General features: G+C 44.0%; 1 protein-coding gene across 9 annotated transcripts in view; it reads right to left on the reverse strand.

Annotated features, from left to right (window-relative positions):
• TRIM66 (tripartite motif containing 66) overlaps positions 1 to 22,013 on the reverse strand; it is a 59,247-nt gene that overhangs the window by 33,990 nt on the left and 3,244 nt on the right. For 4 of the 9 annotated variants that reach the window (XM_070491026.1, XM_014844212.3, XM_070491027.1 and 1 more), the window contains one exon: positions 15,754 to 16,060. The exons of 1 other annotated variant lie outside the window; for it this stretch is intronic. In XM_070491026.1, the coding sequence (XP_070347127.1) occupies positions 15,754 to 16,060 (307 nt within the window). Of the gene's footprint in view, positions 1 to 5,521; positions 12,859 to 15,753; positions 16,061 to 21,370; positions 21,406 to 22,013 lie in introns of those variants that run through there. 4 more of the 9 variants (XM_044751619.2, XM_044751623.2, XM_044751621.2 and 1 more) reach the window with 4 other exon arrangements.

Raw genomic sequence — 22,013 nt, forward strand, 5'->3', positions numbered from 1 at the left:
TCACATCCTTGTCTTTGCCTGCTTCTACTTTCTTCCCCTTCCCACAAGCCATGCTACTACAGGCCCAAGCCTGCTCTGGTTTTGATAATGGGTTCCTTCCTGCTGCTCCCATGCCTCATTCCACAGCCCTAAGAGCCCAGCTCCCATTACTGGCCAAGCTCCAGGGGGTCAGTTTAGCCCAGGGCACAGCTCCAGCCATTAAGGTCACCACGTAGCAGAATTGCTTTAAAGATCTCAAAGCTAGAGCTTCCAGAAGGCTCTAGCCAGAGAAAGGTAGGCCCCCCGCCTGCTCATCTAAGAGTTATTTTTCTCTTGTTATAGCTGATGGGTCTGCCCCTGGAGCTCAGAGAGCTTTTGCTCGGCCTTTGCTCGGTTGGGTATACCACATATATGTATGTTTCACCTATGGACATGAACATCTTGTCCTACTCCCTCTCCCCAGAGACATGCAACAGTCTCCAACAACATTCCTCAGCATAGTGGGCTCTTGAACTACATAAGCAGCATGAGACTGCCACTCTGGAGACTACAGTGCTCTTCAGGCCCACCCCAAGAGCAGTCAGCCCACTGGGTGCAAGGAAATGAGCCTCCTCAGTAGGGCCAGGTGCCTGTGCCCAGCGATGGGGACAACCTGGAAAGAGGCTGGCTATGGCAGTGAATGCAGCAGTTCCACTACAGTATTCTCTGCCTCTTATCATCAGAATGATACAATGGTATTTGCTCTAGACTTGCAGTCACATAAACTTAAGTCCAAACACTGGGTTTCCCACCCAGTGACCTTGGTTGGACAAGTCACTAAATCTCACTTAACTCCTCTGTGCCCCAGTTTCCTCATACATAAAATAGAAAGGGAAAATAAGAGTTGCTATGAGGACTAAATTAGATAATATTTGAGAAAGCACATGATCCTCCATGAATGTTGACTTGGAATTCAAAAAATTTTTCATATCCCACTCATGGTAAGGCAGTAACCTCAATTATCAACTCTCCCAAGTTATGAAAGTCAGAGAGTCTGAGACATAGATTGAAAAAATGGCCACGAATTCTTACCCTCTTTGCATCCATGCCCTTGCAATCCTAACCATTAAAAGGTGGAGTCTGTTCTCCACCCTTTGAAGCTAGGCTGGCCTCATGACCTGATTTGACCAACAGAAGGCAGCAAGTTCCAAGTCGAGACCTCAAGTGGCTTTGTGAGATTCTGCTCTTGCTCTCAGAACTCTAAGACTGCCCTGTGAACAACCCCAGGTTAGACTGCTGGAAGATGAGAGGCCATGCAGAGAGAGGCCTCAGATGTCTCAGGTGTCCCACCTGAAGCCATCATAAACCAGTTAGCTCCAACTGTCTCACCAGCTGAACATAGACACAGGCATGAGCACAGCCGAGATTAGCCAAACCCAGCCCAGCCCAAAAGAACCACCCAGAGAATTCTAGCTAAAGCTGCCAAGCTACATAATCAAGAATAAAGTTTAGTTGTAGTTTTAACCACTAAATTTTGGAGTGGCTCATTATGCAGCAAAATCAAAATCAAAATCATGCAAAATAATAGTTTAATACTCTTCCTCCCCTCACCTTCCCCTAAAAAAAACCTCCCCCTCCTTCCCAGAGCCATGGACTTTAATGACAGAACTGGATCTGGAATCTCCTGGATATTCTCCTGTCTGTCAAGAACACTGGCCAGAGGTGGAGAAGGATGCTCTCCATAGAGGCACCATCCAGGGCAATCAGGTGACTGTCCCTCACTTCCATTTGGCTCGCCCTGGGGAGACCCTCCTCATCTACCCTCAGGTCAGAAATGCTGCTCTAATTGTTGAAAATAATTTCCACAAGGCTTCCAACCTCCTTGTACCAGATGCCCAAACATTAGTCGTGGTAACACAGCCTCATTAGCATCATGAAAAAAGAGAAATAACTGAATAAGATCAGACAAGGCCTCACCACACATCCTCCATCTCTGTTGGCCTTAAAGGCTAAAATTCTCAGCTTGGCACTCCAGCCCTTTCCAAGTTGGCCTTATCTCTCTAGTCTCAGCTCTAGCTTCATCTGCCAGACATACTCTGTCCTTGCCATACCAAAGATCTCTGCTGTCTCCCGAATACCCCAAACCTTTGCATAACTCTGTGTTTGTGAAAACACTGTTCCCTCTCCCTGAAATACGCTTTCTTGCTCCCCTCCTTTTCAGACAAACTCCTGTTCATCCTTTCATACCTGTTCAAACATTCCACCTTTGAGAAGCAGGCTTGATTTCCCTCAAGATGAGTTAGTTATTCCCTCTTCTGGGCTCCCACAGCATCCTCAATATCCTTCTTATAACAAATAGCACATTGCATTTTAACTATCTGGTCATATGTCTGCATATAAAAATACTTTACAATTGTACTAAAAGCTGCTGCATGATTTTCAGCAGACTGGACAATTGTGTTTCTTTTGGGTTTGGGTATTCCATGTGCATTCCTTGCAAGGAAGACCACTGAAAGTAGTAAAAAGTCACCAGTAAGTTTTCAGGGTGATGGAAAAAAAGCCAGCCTAGGAAGATAAAAGAATCAGATGTGATCTAGAGCAGAGGTGTGGTGCTGGGGAAAGGCTGGGAAATGGGAGACGTGGGTTTAGGTCCAGGAACAGCACTATCTATGTAACCTTAGGTAAGTGACCCCTTTCTCTGAATATTAGTTTCTACATCCTTAAAATAAGGGGAATGGAATATCAGGGAAGTATGGATTATCCAACCCTCTTCCTCTGCCTAGTGCAGCCAGGCTTCAGGAATATTCCCCTAGGCTAGGTGGGAAGGGACAGACAGCCAAACAGCAAGCTGGCTATTACCCTTGTCAGCAGGTCAGGGGATACGCTTGTGGCTGAGGTGAGGCCTAGATCTAAAAGTTCATCCTGTCTGAGGAGGGGCCGCTGTGGCAGAGAGCAGAGGTGGAGACCCACGGCAGTGGAGCAAGCAGGTCCCTTGGAGCTGTGGGGCCAGAATGGACACAAGGACATGTGCTCTTTGTGTAACCACATCGTTGCCCAGAAATTCTTATCTTCCCTCAGAAAGTCCCTAACTCCCATCAAGCTATGTCAACCTTGAGCTTTTTTCTTTAGGAGGATTTTCCATTTTTCAATGAGGATACAACAAAGTTTTTGTTTAAGACAATTGAAATACACGAACTCCTAGGGCTGTGGATGTACACAAAATAACCAAACATCTATTTATAATATTTAACATTATTTTAGTTAATTAATAACATATTTAAATCATATATTACATAAAATATTATTTAGCTATATTGCTTTTTTTCTATTTGAATTATTCAAGCAATTGCCTTGAGCTTTTATTTCATACACAGGAACATCAGTTCCGAGAAATATAGAGCCTGAACCCAAAGGCCACACAACCATCCCAGAAGAGGCGGGGCTTCTGCCTCCTGCATGAAGTCGTCACAGGCACCAGAGGTCCTCCAGGGGACCTAGAGGCCTAGAGAGCAGCTCTGAGAGCCGAGGGTGTTCAGTCCATCTGTGATAAGAGTGCACACTCCTGGTCCCTGGGAGGCGTGGGACAGACTGTTCTTCTATCACCTCTCCCTGCACCAGGCACTTTACATGTGTTATCTCATTTAATCATCAAATCACCTCTGACAGGTAGGCATTGTCCCCATTTCATAGCTAGAAAGACTGAGGCTCCAAGAAGTTGTCACCCATCAAAGATCGTACGAAGCACAGGCAGAACTATGATTAGAACCCGAGTCTCTCTGCCTCTAAAACCCAGCCCCTTCCATCATGCTACATTGCTCTCTAATTCAAGTGTAAATCAAAAAGGTAATTTATTTTAGTTAACTAGAAAATTTGATTATCTGTCAAATATTCCATAATAACAATCAGACTCTAATGATGACCTGGACCCAGCTCTGGACTCAGGGAAAACAGAAGGAGCTCGGAGCCAGCCTCATCTGTGCTTAGAGTTTTAAGAAGTATGATCTTTGACAAAAGGCAAATGAAGCAGTTTTTCTCCAGGAGAAAATAAATCTGGGGCAGTTTCATTCTACAGACCAGTGATTCTCAAACATCATTGCATATTTGAATATATGGGGGTGCTCTGAAACATCCTGATGTCCAGTCCACATCCATATCAATCAAATCAGACTTTCAGGAGGTGGAATCCAGGCATCAGTATTTTTTAAAATTCCCCAGGTGATTACAATGCACAACCAAGTTTGAGGACCAGTGCCTTAGAGAGAGCGCCCATTGCCCCTGTGGCTGAGCCTAACAGCTCTGTCCCCTGTATCATCCAGCTGAGAAAGGAGGCCCACTCAGTTTTAAAGAGGCTCCAAGAAGTTAAGAAAGATTCTGAAGGCAGCTATGATGTAGTCCCACTCTGGCAGAGAAGAGGGCAGATTCCCAATAGACAGAAGGGTGTCCTGATACCTAGGTACCCTGGGGATTGATGGTGAGTTGGAGGACACATTTCGCCTCTCCTAACTCCCATATCCACTCAAGGACCCATGAGCAGGCGTAGGTTGCAGCCTGAGGTTTGGCACTACAACGACTACTGCTGTGGCCTAGAGAGTATGCTGGGCTCAGGACTTGGTGAGGTAGCAAGGGAGGGGTGCCAAGACTGGGGAGTCCACCTTCAGATATGAACAGCAATCCCAAGGCAACCTGGGCACCAGAGGGCTGGGGTGGGAGAGAAATCCCAAGGAGGTCTCAGAAAGCCAGCACTGAGTCAGCTCAGCCCACCAGGTGGGGACACATACACCCCAGGTGCATAAGCTAGAGCCCAGTGCTAAGCAACCCTCTGAAGAAGCCCTTCGTTCTACAGCTCTTGTCCAGGGCAACATGAAACTTTGTAGCTGGGGCCCAAGCTCTGACTCTAACAGAGCAGCAGCATCCTCTGAAGCAGCCTGATGCTCCTCTGCCAGCTCTCACCTGTAGAACCAAAGCTGGACAGACCTAGCTTTCAGACCCAGCTTTTTTCACTGTTCAACCAACCAATTCCCTCACCATACAGATGGTGACATGAAGGCCCAGAGAGAGGGAGGGACTTAGCTGAAAACCACAGAGCACTTGTAAAACGTAGGTGTACCTTCACCACTGAGCAGTCCCTGATTACCTCCGTATCCACAAGTAAGACATTCTACCTCCCTATGCCTCTGTCAGTCACTATGCAAGGAGAAAAAGCACTGGTGGTATCCTCTGGCAGGCTGGCCATCCTCATTAACCATTCCTGTCCTCCCACCCAAGGGCAGCCCAGGGTACTGGGTATCATAGTAAGGCCCCCACCACACAAGCCCCTGAAGCCTTCATCTAGCCCATAACTCAAAGTAGCACCACCTTCGAGAAACACATTGCACCCATTCCCCAGACACACAGTCCCTGCTAGAAAGGCAGATTCTGATCCTAAGGTGATTGCTGCTCCTGCCCCTGGCTGCCAGGAGGCTTACCTGTGGCCCCTGCTGCCCTATGATTAGAGCAACACCTGGGAGAGAAGTCAGAAGAGCGACAGATGAGACCACCACCAGTCACAGAGGATGGTGCTTACCAAGTGCCCAGGAACATCCGCCCTGCATGCTGCAGCCAGCTGGGCTGCAGGGCCTAAGCCTTGGGGAGCTGGGTACTGGGTGGGGTTGGGGGAGCAGCCTGGATCCTCTCCTTTCTCTGATGCATCCTCAGCCAGGGCTGCATTTCTCCAGCTCACCTGAGATGCTCCTGCAAGAAAGGGCTTGGTTGACTCCTCCTGTTCCTGTTTATCTCGAAGGCTCTGCAGCAATTTTCCCAAACTGAACAGCAAGAGGGAGACCTCAAAGAGGCGACTCTCTTCCTAGCTGCATCTCCTTCCTAATCCTCTGGGTGCCTTGGAATAGAAGCTCAGAAGAAAGAAAACGAGATTTTCAACTTTCAGCAACTAGCTCTGTCGCCCTCTGCACGGCTCAGGAGGCCATCACTCTCAGCCTTTTAAGACTCGATCCAAAAATCCTTCAGCCCTCCATGTTCCCCAAAATGACAGTGCTCATGTATGGCTGGAACCTGCCCCGATCCGGCAGCTCATTTAAATAGAGCTCATCACAACAACAGTGTTGGTGGAGAAGTGAGTAGCTGCAGGGCCCTGGGGACCCCCTGTTTATACGTAGGAAGAATGATGCAATCTGGGTATCAAAATAGCAATCCAGAATGGAATAACAGGCTCACGCAGCAGCGGTGCCTGCACAGCCAGAGCTCAAGTTGACACACTCTGTCAGCCCCACACTGCTGCAGCACGCAGATGCCAGGCACACACTCTCACCGCATCATTTTAAAAATCAGCAGGAGCCCGAGATACCCCTCCGTGCCCCCGGCACTGAAGGAGGGTTTGTGGGGGGGCCTTCGACAGACATTAAAATGTCTCCTACACACTCACCTGCTCCTGCCACTTCACCTGAAGTCCTTATCCTGTGACGTCACAGTCAGTTGCCATAGTGACCAATTGTCCGTCACAAGTGGAGGATTAGGACTTCAGATGGAGAAGACACACATTTATGATGCACAAAAGTCCTGGGAGGTGTCCCTTGGCAGCTAACTCGACCCCCCAGGGAGATACAGTCACACACAAGCAGGGAGAAAAAAGGAAAGGAAAAACAGGGTCGAGTTGGAGGAAAGACATTAGGACGGGGCAAGCCTACAAGCACAGGATAATTGCAAAAGCAGAGAGTACAGGAAAATTTCAGAAGCACAGAGGGGGAGTGGCAGGGGATGAGCTTGGAAAGACTGGCAGGAGAGTAAGCTCCTGACAGGCTCTGAATGCTAAACTAAGGAGATTGATCTTTATCCTAAAAGCAAAGGCAGCCCAGAAAGGCTCTGGAGAGTGACTGAGCTGGGCTTTATGATTATACTGATGGACTGGAGAGAGGGGGCTCAGGAAAGGAGGCTTGTCCAGTTGAGCATTAATGGGATCCTGAATGAGTGTAGAAATAGAAAGCGACAAGAGTCATTTCAAGGAGAAGTGATAGGACAAGACCAAAATAGGATGTTGGGGGGAGTGGTGGTGTGAGAAGAAAAAGGAGTCAAGTGGATGGGCTGTTATGAATAGAGACAGTAACAGGAGAAGGAAGAAGGCAGTTAACAAATCCCATCTTACCTAGGTCCTACTTTCTCTGGCATCCACAGCCCCTGAAGATCAGGTCTCATCCTGCCTTGCTGGACCAGTGATTCCCAAATCTGGACGGTTTGTTAGAAATCCTTAGTCTACCAAATCCAAATCTCTTGGGTGTGGGTGTGGGACAAGGAATCTATGTTTTTAGCAAGTTTCCCAAATAATTCTTAGGCATCCAGATTAGCACTGGTTCAAGGACCAGTAATCTGGAACCAATGGCCTGGACAACTGCAGTAGCCTGCCAGCAGGTGTTCCTGCATCCAGTCCTGTCTCCTCCAGTCAGTCACTCTTCCCACTCAGCCAGAATGACTTTTTCAAAATACAGATTTGAGGGGCCGCCTGGTGGCATAGTGGTTAAGTTCATGTGCTCCACTTCGGAGTCCTGGGGCTCACAGGTTCGGATCCCGGGTGCAGATCTAGCACCGCTCATCAAGCCACTCTGTCACGGTGTCCCACATAAACAGAGGAAGATGGGCACAGATATTAGCTCAGGGCCAATCTTCTTCTCACACGCGTAAGAATAAAATACAGATTTGACCATATTCCACCGACCAATAACTTTCAATGGCTCCCCACTGTCTACAGAATAGCTTAAATTAGTTCAGGCCCTTCATGATTTGGCCCTAAATCTCCTTTCCAAACAGAGTTCCCATTTCTTTCCTTCAAGTAATCCCATATTCCAGACAAATTTAACTCCCTCCTGTTCCTCCTGCCCTCTCCTCCACGTGCCTCATCCTAACACTATTCCCTACCTGCGATTCCCTTCCACATTTTTCTAATCCTGCCTGGCTCCTGCACAGCTCTTCCTACTTGATTCCACCCACAGGTTCAAACCCACCCAACAGCCCCAGACAGAGCCTAAAGCAAGGGTCAGAAAACTACAGCCCGTCTGTTTGTACAAACAAAATTTTATAGGAACACAGCCATGCCCATTCATTTCCATATTGTCTACGGATGCTTTTGTGCTGTAATGGCAGAGTGAAGTTGTTTCAGCAGAGCCTGTGTGGCCCACAAAGCCAAAAATACTTACTATCTAGCCCTTTACAGAAAAAGTTTGCTGACCCTCAGCCTAAAACAGCAACTGCTTAAACTATTCTAGTCTCACTTTGGGGGGTTCAGTTCTGGGAATGGGGATCCTGCTTGTTTCCAAGTCAACCCCTATCCCTGTGTGCTCTAGTTCTGATAGGTAGGTCACATTTGAGTTGGACATTCAGTTTTGGGTAGGATGTTACTAACAAGGAAAGGGCATTTCAGGAGGCAGGAACATTATGAACAGAGAATTGTAGATGTCAAAATGTGAGGCCTCTCAAGGAAAGGCTGGTAAAGCTAGCATGTGTAGAGGAGTGACAGGAGATGAGGCTCTTAGGGTCAGATTGGGAAGAGCCTGGAAGGCCATGCCAAGTTTCTGTTCTAAACTGCAAGCAATTGGGAGCCTTGTAGGTAGGTAGAAATGCAGGCCCAGAATAGGAGAGAGTGATCAGGGTTGAAGCTAGAGGATTTGGGAGTAAAACCCACAGAGGCAATAGGTGAAGTGAGGTCAGGCAGGGGATTCAGGAACTGTGGGGCAGGGCCAGGCAGGAGATCTGAGCCAAGAGTCAGAATATGGGCATTAGAGCCAGGTGACAGGCTGAGACTGGAGATGGGTGGTCCACAGCCTTCAGAGCCCATGCTCCCAGGAACCACCCAACTGTGAAACAAGCTTTCTGAGCCAAAAAAGTACCACAGTGGAATGCAGAAGGCACAGGAAGGATGAGTCCAGGCTCATTTCATCTGATAGAGTGGCACCTCTATCTCTTTTCACTTCAAATCTCGAGTCAACCCAAAGACTAATGCACTGGCACATTCCATGCAAAGCCACTGACCCCATTTCCAACCGGGCCTAGAGAGAGAGAGACAGTAGGGCACCAAGAGTAGCATCCTGCTCTAGGTCTGTAGGTACTACTGGCCCTCGAACCCAGGCAAGTCATGGACTGCCAGGCACAGGAGCTGCATTGTTTTGGTCTGGCTCTGTAAGTGACCAATTATGTGACTTTCAGCAGGATTCTAGACCTTTCTGGACTCCTGATGCCCCATTTATACAGTGAAAGGTTAGAGATAAGCTCTAAGGGTCTTTCCTGCTCTTGGGCCTTCACAGCAATCAACTATGACTGGTCCCCCTTGGATGAGAGAGTTCTAGCAGATAAGAGGCCCCTCCAAGACCCTGTCTGTCAATCACAGGTACCTCAAACACTCTCCCCCAGCAAATCTATTCTAGCTTTAGCCTTCCAAGCAGTACTGGCAGCAGCAAGCACATCCCCCAAAACACAGCCTGCCTCCTCCCCACTAACAGGGGAATTGCTCTCCCAGTAACATGTACTGTTCCGAGGTGCCAGTGCTACCCCCAGGGCCCTAGAGAGCCAATTAAGGTGAGGAAACTGTTCATGAACTAAAAAGCTATCCTGCCGAGAGGGCTCCGGAGCTCCAACTTCTGCACCTGCTGCACACCCAGCTCAGCCCAGCTCAGCAGGCTGCCCTCCACCTGGGAGACTTGGGTCACTGCCTACAACAGACCCCACAATGGTTGAACACACTGTTCAGCACCTGGAATGAGCAAATTGCAGTCACCTCACCTGCCAGGCTCCTGTAGCTGAGATCTCACCCCCTGCCTCCCACTCTCACCCCAGGCCATTAGAGGCCCTCCAGGTGAACTGCTCATTAAGATAAGCGTCATTTCCCTCCCTGACTCTGAGGTTGTAGCATCTTGCGTCAGTTACCTCTCTTTGGATCTTCCCAAAGCCCCAAAGCCTGCCCACTGAGGGACAGAGATTGCTCCCCCTTTCAGCATTTGTAGTTTACAAGCGATACGCTTAGTGAAGGGTGACTCTTCACTAGCTTCAGGAAACACGAGGTTATGGTGGTTATTTGGTGTTCTTAGAGCTCGTCAAGTCCAGCCCTGAAAGCCAGACAAGATCCAGGATCACTCAGTAAATTGGTGCTAGAGTCCAGACGGAGCTCCAGAGCTGTGACTTCCAGACAAGGGCTCTACTCACATCTTGACCACATCGTCCACTTTGATAATGAGAAAAGTAAGATATTGAACAAGTATATTCCAGAATTTAGATCTCAGAATCAAGGTATCCCAGCCAGGATCTGTCCTACAATAGATGTGAGGAGAAAGAATAATGTTCCTTTTACTTATATGGGGAAGGAAATATCCAACTAACTGCCTTTCTCCCCTAAAACAACAAATAGAACCACAGGAGCCCTGAGAATTTTGAAGACAGATCCAGCATATAGTAAATGTCAGTTTCAGGCATGCCAGCTCCCTTCAGAGCTTACTGCATTTATTAAATTTCACTTTGGGACTCAAAAGCCAACTTTCCAGATAGAATTTGAGCTGGGACCATTTTCAATTAGACTTAAAAGTGATTAGTCCCAAGTAGATATTCTCACTGGCTGAGAAAACCCATTTCCAATATCCAGCCTTTCTGCACAGAGCCTGCAACTCTAGTCACCCCACTTCAGGGCTTAGCCATTGCGTGCTCAGCACACCACCGCTTTTACTCTGGTCCCCATCACTAGCTTCCGAAGAGCCTGCCCAGCTGATCTCCCCAGAGCTCGAGACCTGACGCAGACCCATTTTCCCAGCGTGATGGAGTTGCTAGGCTGTGGCTGCATCAGTTAAAGATTTGCACGTGATGGCTCAGGCTGCAGGGTTGGTTCTTTCCTCAAGGATTCTCCATGGCGTCTCTTCATCAGTTCAGTGATTCCAGGTGAGCATGGAATCTCCCCCTGAGCAAAGTGCTACAGGGCAGATCACAAGCTTTGAAGACAGGTGAACTTGAATTTAACCCAACCTGACAGTAGTTGTTAGACCTTGGAACTCCCATAATGACAATCCCCAGGTTTTTCATCTGTAAAATGGGAATAATACTTACCTTATAGGGCTGTTTTGAAGTTTAGAAAAGATAATACAGGCACAAGTACCCAGTACAGTGTCTGCCAACCAGTAAGTGCATAATTAACATGTTTTGCATCTCCTACTTGAGGAATGGAAAGGGGCAGTGTCACAAGTGAAAAAAGTCTTCCTTCCAGGCAAGAGCCATGGGAGATCTTCATGGAGTCACTGATTAAATCATTTGTTCAATAAATATTCACTTAAGCCCCGCTATCCTGTGTCAGGCTCTGTGTTGGGCTGCAGGGCTGTAGGATGAAAGGCACAGTCTAGTTGAATGAGAAGATGCCCACCTCATGTGCTCCCCCAGTGCTGAGCCCCAGTGCAGGAGTGCAGGTCTGGGGAGGCTCCAGTGAGGGATTAGAGTTGAAAACCAGCTGAATGGACCATAAACCCAGGCACAGCCTCTCTTCCATTCAACACAGCAGCTGCTCAGCTCTGTCCAGGAGAAACAGATTTCTGGAAATGGACTCCTTCCCATGCAATGTGGCCCCATCTGGCTGGAAGCATTGATACTAGGGACCAATTAATTTTTCAGCTTCTGCCCATCTCCTCTGCCAACCCTCTACCTGCTCTCATATTTTACTTTTGAAAACCCCAGATTGGCAGAAATAGGATAAGCCTTTTAGCAAGTCTGTGCTCCTACTCTGCTGGATAAAGTGGCAGTGTTAAAAGCTCTTTCCAAAGAACCAGACTCCCAAAGCTTGGCTTCTCAAATTACAGTCCAGAAATCTAAGTTCAGGTATTGAATATCTCTCTAGACTTGCTAGAGATAGGGGATAGCTCTGCTTTTCATCAGACATATCATTTGGGTGCCATTCTTTTATTCCTTCAGAAAACATTCAGTGAGCAACTGACATCTACCAGTCCTGGTGCATGCAGAACCTCCCAGATGTACTGCTGCTTTGCAGGAACTTTAAACAATCTTCTCCTCACATCCCTACCACATTGTATTAATATCATCTATTTAGTTATCTGCCCTTCAATAGAGGATGAGTTCCCTGAAGGCAGGGCCCTGTCTTTTCATCTCTGTAGCCTAAATGCCATAGAGCCTGGTACATAGAAGTCAATAAATACCTATGAAGGAGACAGACATACAAACCAACAAATACCTCACAGCATAGTCCTAAAACCTCCAAGTAGTAGAGGAAGCTTATTCCACCCTTCATGAATAAATGTAAATATGGAAGGTAACAATGGCCTAGCCAGATCATAGGACATAGCAAAAAATACAAGATGCCACATAGTCAAGAAATTACCTTTCTGGTTCCAAATCAAGCATGTTCATATCTAATAGATTTTTTTCAACTTAAGTTTCACAGGTTCTAAATAATAGTATTTTTTCACATTTCTTGGTCTCTTACTATATCATAGGCATAGTAGAGAATGTTTTATGTATATGTTCTCATTTAATCTTCATAACAATCCCATGAGCTAATTACTACTATCATCATCCCCATTTACAGGCAGGCAAAATTACCCAAGCTACACAACTATTAAGTGACAGGCAGATCAGGATTCATACTCAGACGCTCAGATATATTGACACCAAAGCTTACATTTTTATTCTCCATTGTACTTAGAATAACTTGGCAACAAACACAATGATTCTAATCATTGTCATTAGCATGAATTTAGTTTCCTGACTTTAGAGTTGAAAAAGACTTGAAACACGCATAATTAGTTCATGTTAAAAATCTTAAATGATGGGGCTGATCTGGTGGTGTAGTGGTTAAGTTCGTGCACTCTGCTTCAGCAGCCCCAGGGTTCACAGGTCCATCCCAGGCGCAGATCTACCACTGCTTGTCAAGTCACACTGTGGCAGCATCCCACATAAAATAGAGGAAGATTGGCACAGATGTTAGCTCAGTGACAATCTTCCTTAAGCAGAAAGAGGAAGACTGGCAACAGATGTTAGCTCAGGGCCAATCTTCCTCACAAAAAAAATCTTAAATGAGATCAAAGACCTAAACATAAAAGTTAAAACTATGAAACTCTTAGAAGAAAACCTAGGGGGAAAGCTTCATGATAATGGATTTGGCAATGACTTCTTGGATATGATACCAAAAGCACAGGCAACAGAAGAAAAAATCTCTAAGTTGGACTTAAAATATGAAACTTTCGGGGCTGGCCCCGTGGCCAAGTGGTTAAGTTTGTGCACTCTGCTGCAGGCGGCCCAGTGTTTCGTTGGTTCGAATCCTGGGCGCGGACATAGCACTGCTCATCAAACCACGCTGAGGCAGCGTCCCACATGCCACAACTAGAAGGACCCACAACGAAGAATATACAACTATGTACTGGGGGGCTTTGGGAGAAAAAGGAAAAAAATGAAAAATCTTTAAAAAAATATATGAAACTTTTGTGCATCAAAGGACACTATCAACAGAAAGAGAAGACAACTCATGGAATGGGAGAAAATATTTGTAAATCATATATCTGATAAGGGTCTAGTATCCAGAATATATAAAGAACTCTTACAACTTAACAACAAAAAAAACTAATTAAAAAATGGGCAGAACTGAAATTCTGTAACGTTAAAGAAGTCCTCGTTCCCCGTTCCCCCAGCCCCTGGCAACCACCATTCTACTTGGTCTCCATGAATTTGACCACTCTAGGGACCTCATGTAACTGAAATCATAGGGTATTTGTCTTTTTGTGACTGGCTTATTTCCTTTAGCATAATGCTCTCAAGATTCATCCACATTGTAACACGTATCAGAATTTCCTTCCTTATTAAGGCTGAGTAATATTCCATCATATGTATATACTACATTTTGTTTATCCATTCACTGTTGATGGGCACTTGTGTTGCTTCCACCTTGTGACTATTGCAAATGATGCTGCTATGAACATGAGTGTAACAAATCTCTCTTCAAGTCCCTGCTTTCAACTCTTTTGGGTAAATACCCAGAAGCGGAATTGCTGGATTACATGGCAATTCTATTTTTAATTTTTTGAGGAACTACCATACTTTTTTCCAGAGTGGTTGCACCATTTTATAGTCCCACCAACAGTAAACAAAGATTTCAATTTTTCCACATCCTCACCAACATTTGTTACTTTGGGTTTTGTTTTTGGTTTTGGTGAGGAAGATTGGCCCTAAACTAACATTTGTTGCCAATGTTCCTCTTTTTACTTGACGAAGATTGTCCCTGAGCTAACATCCATGTCAATCTTCCTCTATTTTGTGTGTGGGATGCCACCACAGCATGGCTTGATTAGCGGTGTGTAGGTCCATGCCCAGGATCCGAACCCATGAACCCTGGGCCACTGAAGCCAAGTGTGCGAATTTAACCGCTATACGACCAGGCCAGCCCCTGTTTTTTTCTTTCAACAGTAGCCATCCTAATGGGTGTGAGGTGGTATCTCACTGTGGTTTTGATTTATATTTCCCTGATAATTACTGATATTGAGCATCTTTTCATGTACTTACTGGCCATTGGTATATCTTGTTTGGAGAAATGTCTAGTCAAGTCCCTTGCCCATTTTTTTTTAAATTTGTTGTTGTTGTTGTTGAGTTGTAGTTCTTTATATATTCTGGATATTAACCCAATAGTGTTAGAACTTTTAAGACATATTTAAGATTCACCATATTTATAAATTTAACTTATTGGACTTCAAAGAGTTCTTTAAGGAATTAGGAACACTTATTTCCTAGACTTATTTCCTAGTACTACTTAAAAAGAAAATAAAATACATTTAACTTATAAAGGCAAATATTAATTTTGTTTGTTCAAATATTAATGAAAGGCCCTTTAAAAGTGATTGTTAAAATTTGCTACCTTTATAAATAGAATAAGATTTGTAAGTCAAAATTAAAAGCTTAAGGGAGGCCTAACTTTAAGTTACAAGTTTAAAATTCAGATACTAATTTTTAAAATCAAAGTAAACCAGATCTTTTCTGTGCTTCAAACTCTCAACAGGCATTCAGAGAAGTAAGGGTGGCTTGCCCAAAGGTTTGGAGGGCTCAAAATTCAGGTCTAAAGCCCACTCTTAACTGCAACGTTATAATGCCTCAAAGAGGGCCCAGCCTTGTGCTATAAATCACTTTGAACATACGGCAGAGAAAAAACAAACAAAAAAGATATTTCTAAATGCTGCCAACTTATTTGACTTTCTCATCCTGCAAGTTTATTCAATAGATATTTACTGCACCTTTGTTACACGTCCTGTGCTAGAATACTGAAACTAAAGGACCTGGTTCCTGTCTCCAAGGACATCACAGTTCTCAATAAGATTGTTTCCAAGGAAACCTGACATCCAGGAGCAAGACACAGGCTCCTCCCTGCCGGGCAGCAGCTTAAACAGTCAATGGTTCACTAGTCAGTGTGATTCCATGCAGAATCTGTTCCTGACCAACCCCAGGAGCCCAGCCATTCTCTCTCCCGCCTTGGAAGTTTAGTGAGCCAGGACGCATCCTCACCATCTGGGGAGTCAGCAGAACCTTGAATCAAAATCTTCCCAGGTTTCTTAGTCTGTCATCAATTTAAGGAAATCCCAAACATGAAAAGTCCCAGCTTAGAAAACAGATATATTAGGCATCAAGAGGATTTGCTTTGTCTCACAGGTTCCCCAAAGAGTTGCTTTCAGCAATGAGCATCCCTTGGGTATTTAAACTCTGATTCTCTCTACACCTGAAATTCAATTCCTATGAAACAGGAAGAGACCTGTTATGTAGAAGGAGGTGAACCTGTGGTGCTTTTGTACTTACCATCTGGGACAGTCCCAGGAGCCTTGGCATCCCGCCCTACCTCCTGGATCAAGCCCTGGAAGCAGTCCTTACAGAGCAAATGCTGGCAGGGGAGGAGCCAGGTACCCACATCTTGCAGGTTCTGTCGGCACAATGAGCAGGTCAGTACCACGGCTTCCATGTGTCCACTCCTGTGTTTCTGGTCAACTAGCGGCAGCCCCGTAAAGCTCACGCCCATATCCGTGCCCGTGCCCATGCCCAGGACGGAGACTTTTCCACTGACATCCTCAGGCGTGAAGCAGCGCATAGAGCGAGCAAGCTCCACTCCCTGTAAGCGAAGCACAAAGCAGAGTGATTTCTTTCTTTTGGAAGGGGGATGTTTCTGGACAGGCAAGAGAGGACTCAGAGACCAAGGCCTCAGAAGTCAGGCCATGTCCCTCCCCAGAACTCGATGCTCATGCCCCAGAGCAGGGCACAGCCTCAACTTCTCACTTGGGCCCAAAGAGAGAATCCCGCATCTCTGCTATGGAAAACAAAGCCTGGAGGGGTCCGCTAGGTTGTGTGTTTCTTACAGGGTTTGTTCATCTCCAAAAGTGTCTCAGATCTACCTGCGCCTCTCCTTATTAGTGGACAAGCTTGATTCAAGATTTCTTTTCAGAAAGGAGAAGGAAATTTATTAAAAGCCAAATTTAAGCCAGGTGCTTTATATGCTTTATCTCAGTCCTCACAACCATCCTTGGAGATGAGGATTATGATACTTTTACAAATTAAATAAAACCATGAGGGACAGGGTGAGGAAACCAAGGCTCAGACAGGTTGGGTAATTGCACACAGAAGGTAAATTGCAGAATTCAAATGCAAATTCAAATCCAGGTCAGTTTGATTCCAGACTCCACACTCTTAAGATGACTTTCTCAAGCTGAGATCCACACACACATTTTCAAGAGTTCTCACCAATAATTTTTTTAAATTAGTGTTTCATTCTGATATGGGTTTTTTAAAGTATAAATATTCTGGCTCATCTACATATCCGCCATGATGAGATTTTAGGGTCACAGATAGGAGTTTAGGATCTAGTTCCCACCAAGCAGTATTACTTTGTCTCAGGGTAATGAGAAGAGAAAGGGGTGGACTCAACATGTGAATGATGCATTCTTGACACATGAAGTCTAAACGACACTGCGGCACATGACGATGAAGGTCTCACAGTACTTAGAATAGAGGAAGGAGGTGGGGAAACTGGGCCATCATCATTGTGGCATAAGTTTGCTAAACTTAGCTGCAACACGGAGCACCACATTTAAGCTGTAGTGGCAATTTAATTTAGCAACACATGAAATGAAATTACTATTCTTAATTTGATTGTTTTGTTTTTTTATAATTTGTAAACTGTATTTGGTTTTATAATTGTATGAGCAAAAGGAGTGTACCTAGTTCTATATTCATACTTATTATTATTTTTTAATATACATTTTACTTGTCTGTGACGGTCACTGGCAATGACCAGAGAGGGTTTTTCTGGTTTTGTTGTTGTTGTTGTTGAGGAAGATCCGCCCTGAGCTAACATCTGTTACCAATCTACATCTTTTTGTATATGAGCCACCATGATAGCATGGCCACTGACAGATGAGTGGTATAGGTCCGCACCGAGGAACCAAACCCAGGTTGCCAAAGTGGAATATGTCAAACTGAACCACTAGGCCACAGGGGTTGCCCCTATATTCGTACTTACTTAAGAAACAAAACAAAAATCATTTAATTCAAACCTGGAGCTATGCAGTTATGCAAATTTGAAAGAACTTTCCCTTTGGTCCACAGTCTTTCGGAGCCAAGCCCATTAAGGATGAAGGGTGATGGGACTGGGAGAGGCCAGGCTGCTTGGGGGCCCAGCAAGATGCCACTAAATAAAGTAACAGATGGACTTTCACATCTAATTCATTCTGGAGCTCTAAGGGCAGTTATTTTCCAGAGAGCAGCCATAGTAGCAGCCCTGGTGGAGGTGAGGGCAGTCTCTCTTAGAAGTTTTAAGTGTGGCTGATTAGACTACGAAAACATCAAACTTTTTGGTCTTAGAACTCCTTTATATTTTTTAATTATTGAGGACCCCAAAGCAATTTTGTTTACGTGAGTTATAATCTATTGCTATTTACCATATTATAAATTAAACAGATAATTTTAAAATATTAATTCATTAAAAATAATAAACCCATTACATGTCAATACAAATAGCATAATTTTAGGAAAGATTAACTATTTTCAAAAAAATAAATTTAGGGCTGGCCCAGTGGTGTAGTGGTTAAGTTCACATGCTCTGCTTTGGTGGCCCAAGGTTCGTGGGTTTGGATCCTGGGCACGGACCTACACACCACTCACCAAGCCATGATGTGACAGCTTCCCATATACAAAATAGAGGAAGATTGGCACAGATGTTAGCTCAGGGACAATCTTCCTCACCAGAAGAAAAAAAAAATTTTTAAATAAATAAATAAATTTAGTGAGAAGAGTGACACTGTTTTCCTTTTTGAAAACCTTCTTAAGGTCTGGCTTAATAGAAGACAACTGGATCCCCATGTCTCCTTCTGCAGTCAATCTGTTATATGTTGTTTTGTTTATAGTATACGAAGAAAATCCAGCCTCACACAGCTATACAGTTGGAAAAGACAGGGAGTAGTTTAATAGCTTTATCAGATAATTGTGGATTTTCTTCTTTGATACTACACCAAAATTCAACAAGTGGTAGTTTCTTAAAGGTTAGGGGTAATGTGAAGTCTGAAACTTCATTAATGGACTTTTTTTACTCTGTTACATTAAAATCCTCTGGTCTCTCTTCCACTTTAAACTGCTCTTTTACCCAGGCATAATTTGATAACACCAAGCATTGGTCATTTGGAAAATAATGATTCCAAGAATTATGCAGATGCTCCAAATATTGACATGTTTCATTATACAATAACAAAAAATCACATTCTTTAATATCACCTCTAATCTCATGAGAAAATTCTTTAAGTATTAGGAAGTTGTCAAACTCATGGAAGCAGCTATAACTTTACCAGAGTTCTAGTATTTGCTTGAAAATTTGAATTTTACCATTGGCAGCAAATACTGTGAGTTTTTTCCTTGAAGTGATGGGCTCACTTCATTTTTGAAAAAAATATCTGCCAAATTCCCAGAATCTGAATTCTTTTAGGCAGTGAAGTAACTTTTAGGCAGAGAGGTAACAAGAAAAACTTTCTGAGTCTTTTGTTTCTTAAAGATAATAAGCCTAAAATAATCCTCATGTTAAAGAGACACGTTTTGGGGTGGCAAATTTTGTTCCCCTTCAGTACAGTGAAGTTTGTCAGTTGCTCTTTCAAGTAAAACTGGTGTTCTACTGAAAAAAACACTAGTTCAGCTTGCAACGCAAACAGTAGAACCAGGGCAGTTCCTCACTTTGATAAGCAGCAGAGGGATTTTTGCATACTTCCAAAGTCTCCACATAGAATATTAAAAAGATGTATTCAAGGATTGAGATTTAATAAAATATTTACTGCTTTATCATGGACATTCTTTTTTCTTTTTTTTTGAGGAAGATTAGCCCTGAACTAAAATCCGTCACCAATCCTCCTCTTTTTGCTGAGGAAGACTGGCCCTGAGCTAACATCTGTGCCCATCTTCCTCTACTTTATACGTAGGACACCTGCCACAGCATGGCTTGCCAAGTGGCGTGTAGGTCCGCACCCAGGATCCGAACTGGCGAACCCCAGGCGGCTGAATCGGAACGTGTGAACTTAACCTCTGCGCCACTGGGCCGGCCCTGATCATGGACATTCTTAAGTGAAACTGGCTTTTTTCTTTTCTTTTCTCTTGCTGCAAACGCCTGGCAGTGAAGAGTGCAATGACTTGTACCAGCAGTTTTACACACCATCTTTGGCTTTTGCTTTGGCACCATCAGTGCAAATCACAATCCAGTGAAAAGGACAAATACTATCTTGGTGTTACAGTCATGTGTCACTTAACAATGGGCATATGTTCTGAGAAATGCGTCATTAGGCGATTTCACCATTGTGCAATCATCATAGAATGTACTGAAGGGGAACAAAATTTGCCACCCCAAAATGTGTCTCTTTAACATGAGGATTATTTTAGACTTATTATCTTTAAGAAACAAAAGACTCAGAAAGTTTTTCTTGTTACCTCCCCCTTCACTGCCTAAAAGAATTCAGATTAAAAAAACCTGTCTCAGGAATGAGCCGTCACCTTAGCATCACATGAACGAGGTGCTAGACGGGGAGGAACCTAGAAAAGCCTGTTTGTTGGGCTCCTCTCTGTGTTCTGCTTCTGTGCAGCCAAACGAGCACTTGTTTTCCAAACATTTGCTCCTTTTCACCTACCTATGAATTGCCTTCCTTTCCTCTGAAGTCCCTGACTCTCCCTCTCCCCAACATCTTCTTTTGTCTTTAGCTGAGGATGATATTTCAGGTGAGGGTGTTGGCCATTTTGGCAAGTTATTCGGTTTTCCTGAGTTTTTCCCGCGTATACATGCTGTTAAACTTTCGTTTGTTTTTCTCCTGTTAATCTATTTCATGTCAGTTTAATTCTTAGACCAGCAGAAGAACCCAGAAGGTAGAGGAAAATGTCTTCCTCCCCTACAGTACTTCCAGAAGCCTAGATGGTACAGCCTGCTACACACCCAGGCGATATGGTGCTAATCTTACGGGACCACCATCATATATGCAGTCGTTATGTGGTACATGACTGCATACAGACAAGAAAACTAAGATTCAAAGAGAATACGGTTTGTTCAATATCATTCAGCTAGTAAAAGTAGAGGGAGGAAAAGAACCCAAGCTTCTGTGTGCTTTCCATTAATTTCATCATCTGAAATTAAATTAAAATCCAAATATTTAAGCCCCTCCTTGTTGTGCTATTGGATAAACTGCCCTCAAAGATCTCAGAATTCCTCTCTTCATATTTTGCTATTCTGAGTTTAATGGCAGCAGGATTCTCCATTCTAGCTGCCCACAAAGTGCTTCTAGAAATGCACTTGCCATGTAGCACAATGAGCTTTTTAAAAATCTATCCAACGCAAAAAGGAAAGACTCCTAGAAATTCCTAAGCCTCGAATTAGATTGTTTTTACTTTGTACTGAAGAAAACCCTGTGGTCCTATGGATTTTCCCCTAAATGCCATATTGCCATATATCAAAAACTACAAATGAAAGCAAAAGAACCCCGAGCCCGGTGTAGTTGAAATTGGAAAGTACACATGCTGCTGTTGCATAAATTGGTACCATCCATTTGGAAAAGAAAATATGGCAACATAAAATGAATCATAAAAATGTTCATATCCTATAATCCAGCAATCTCACTCTTGGGAATTTATCTTAGACAAGTTATTCAACAGAGGAAGAAAAAAACTACATGTACACAAATGTTCATTGCATCGCTGTCTCTAACAGCAAAGAACACAGTAAGAACAACAAAAAATGAAAACAAAATACACGAGAAAATGGCTTAGTAAATTATAGCACATGCTGAAGATAAATTACTCTTCAGCTGTTAAAAATAATAATCATGAAGACTGGGTAATGATACAGAAAAATGTCATGATATTAAATGAAAAGCAGAATATGAAAGGATTTGTATATTATGATCATCACCTTTGCAGACAGCTATTTCTCCATGTAGACAAGAGCTGAAAGGTAATATTCAGAAATAAAAACAGTATTTTAGGTGTTATGATTTAAAATGTTTATACTTATATTTATTCAAAATTTTCTTTAATGTTGTACTGTCTTCTCTATTACATATATATTTTTCAATTCTTTCTGAAATAAATTTGGATTTCTGAGTTTTTCTCTAATTCTCACTCAGCAAAGAACTGGCTCTCCCCATCTTAAATTAACAATCCTCTACTTGAAAAAGGAAAGCAATGTAATATTTCCAAATGTCCAAATCTAAAGATGGAGAACAAGAAAATAAGGCTGGATCCATCCATGCTGTTGCTGCTGTCTCAAGGACTGCTGACGAACTCAGGAACCCAGAGAGGAGAGGAAGAAAGAGAGACCACCAGGGCCCTCTTCAGAATGGTGATGTGTTCACAAGGCCGCCTAGAGAGAGGCCTGGGGTACCAAAAAAGTCAGCATCACATTTACCTGCCTCGCCAGGCAGCTGCCTGGCATCATCTCCCTTGCTCATTTCACAGGTATTTTCTGAGGCCCTGACTCTCTGGGGCAGCCCAGATGCCTAAGATGTCACAAGGCCATGCTCTACTTCAGAAAAGATGTCACAGAGAAGGAAGCT

Source organism: Equus asinus, chromosome 20 (assembly GCF_041296235.1).
Source record: "Equus asinus isolate D_3611 breed Donkey chromosome 20, EquAss-T2T_v2, whole genome shotgun sequence".
Classification (NCBI taxonomy): domain Eukaryota; kingdom Metazoa; phylum Chordata; class Mammalia; order Perissodactyla; family Equidae; genus Equus; species Equus asinus.